General features: G+C 35.0%; 1 protein-coding gene across 1 annotated transcript; it reads right to left on the bottom strand.

The window, feature by feature from the left end:
- Positions 1-77: 77 nt before the first annotated feature.
- LOC109592071 (sorting nexin-7-like) lies at positions 78-1,578 on the bottom strand. The gene is made up of 3 exons (XM_020007636.1): positions 1,457-1,578; positions 1,081-1,334; positions 78-229 (listed from the first exon to the last, which is right to left on the bottom strand). Exons 2-3 carry the CDS (start codon positions 1,214-1,216, stop codon positions 93-95), a joined length of 273 nt encoding a protein of 90 aa, XP_019863195.1. The 5' UTR covers positions 1,217-1,334; positions 1,457-1,578; the 3' UTR covers positions 78-92.
- Positions 1,579-1,867: the final 289 nt, after the last annotated feature.

The following is a 1,867-nucleotide window of genomic DNA, read 5'->3' as shown; positions in this document are numbered from 1 at the left end:
ACACTGCATTGTAATCTAATGCTGTATTACTTTGTTGTACTTTTATATGGCAGTATTTATGTAAATAGGTCCAATTTTACTGTAGCTTTGTCTCACAGTAATATGATATTAATAGGTTCATTTCTTACTTCAATTGTTCCAGTTAGGAATACAATGAAAGATTGCTCAGTTCGGAGGGTTTTGTGTGCCACAAGACGAGACAAGAACCTTTGATACTCTGACACTGTCGCTACAGGAGGAGAAGAGGGAGAGAATAAATTGAGAGAAGAGATGAATGCTTTGTGTGAAAGAACAAATGTATTATGACCAGTAACTAATGACAGTTAGTGATTAAGAACTTAAACAAAAATAACAATTATAAAGGGAGAGTACAACACAGTAAATGTACTTAAACTGAAAGACAAAATATCATTTACAATTATATTATAATTATTTTGTGTCAATCAACTATCAGCACAAGTCCACCATTTACTGACACAAGTAAGTCAAGTATGCCATTGCCAGCTATACTGTATACAGTGCATGTTCATTAAAATAATTTCTTCCATTATACTAATGATTACAATATTATAAACATTATTATTTATTGTTAAGATACACAATATATCCCCAGTGATTCTCTCACTGCTACAATAGTTGTCACTAGTAACTGATTCACCATGCACTAACTAGCAGACATAACTATCCTCATTATAATGAACTATAATGAACTATAATGAAATACTCTAGACAATGCAATCAAATAAATATCACCATCTCATTATGTACTGTGTACATGTACGTGTACATTATTAATGTAGGATAATGAAATAACATAATAAACAGCTCCAATTATATGAATGAGTAGCCCAATAAACTCAATGAATGTCTGACAAACACACACACACTCTACACAAACAGGTCCAGCCTAGTAAAAGCATCCTTAAACTCTTACTGCACAAAATACACATACATGTACACACATCAAATAAAAGCTTATTATTACTGAGGTCATAGATCATTATAACATGTACATTGTACATCTATAGCTTATACACATGTACACACCATCATTACATTAGTATAGTAGTATAGTCTTACCATCAAGAGATATGGTTGTCCTAAGTGGAGGCACTGCTCTCTCTGGGCAGTTATCCTGGAGTACGTCATGAAGCCATTGAAAGTCCCCGGCGCTCCTGTACACCTCGTAGGACTCTGAGGAGAACTGAGAGGTCATGTTGGTCCAAGTGACGACTTTAAAGGGAGCAAGATCAGTAGCAGCTGTTGGAGTGCGAGTGACATTAACTATTAGTGATGAGGAACGCTTCTCTGACTGGATCTTTGGAGATGAACCTCTGAAATAAAGAGAGGGAGGGTGGAAGAGAGAGAGAAAGGAAAATGGAGGGTAAATGATGAAGGCAATAGTATAATATTTTATTTGTCACAATGTACAAATTCAATATTAATTTTTAGTCACCTTGATTGTAATTTCCTTTGTTGCTTTGGGCTATGTGTTGGAGGAGAGGGAGAAGTTGACTTCAGTTTAGATGAACAAACCTTTGAATGATCATTTAAATCATTTAATCTAAAGAGAGAGAAAGAAAGAAAGAGAGAGGGGGGAAGAAAGAAGATATAAAATAAGGACACTGATCAGTTACACACAAGAATGTGTCTTCTTGCAGTAACCATGACAAAGCTAATGTGTACATACACACACTAATCTCTACAATGAACACATAAAACATAAAATTAAACAGCAAGTCATTCAGTCACCCACACCTACACAATCAGACCAACACCATATATAGGCAACCACCCACTAATAGGAACATACACCCATGACAACATTCATTATTTTAATGGACACATAAGGAACAAACCCTAACTA

The sequence above is a fragment of the Amphimedon queenslandica genome, unplaced genomic scaffold (assembly GCF_000090795.2).
Source record: "Amphimedon queenslandica unplaced genomic scaffold, v1.1 AMPQUscaffold_6395_Cont21646, whole genome shotgun sequence".
NCBI lineage: Eukaryota > Metazoa > Porifera > Demospongiae > Haplosclerida > Niphatidae > Amphimedon > Amphimedon queenslandica.
The sequence above is the reverse complement of the archived record's forward strand: the minus strand, read 5'-3'. Positions and strand labels throughout refer to the sequence as shown.

Excerpts from the sequence above, each read along its gene's own strand:
- LOC109592071 (XM_020007636.1), bottom strand. The coding sequence starts at position 1,216 with ATGACCTCTCAGTTCTCCTCAGAGTCCTACGAGGTGTACAGGAGCGCC. Across the intron at positions 230-1,080 it reads GACAACCATATCTCTTGATG|CGACAGTGTCAGAGTATCAA; the intron begins GTAAGACTATAC and ends CTCCTCCTGTAG.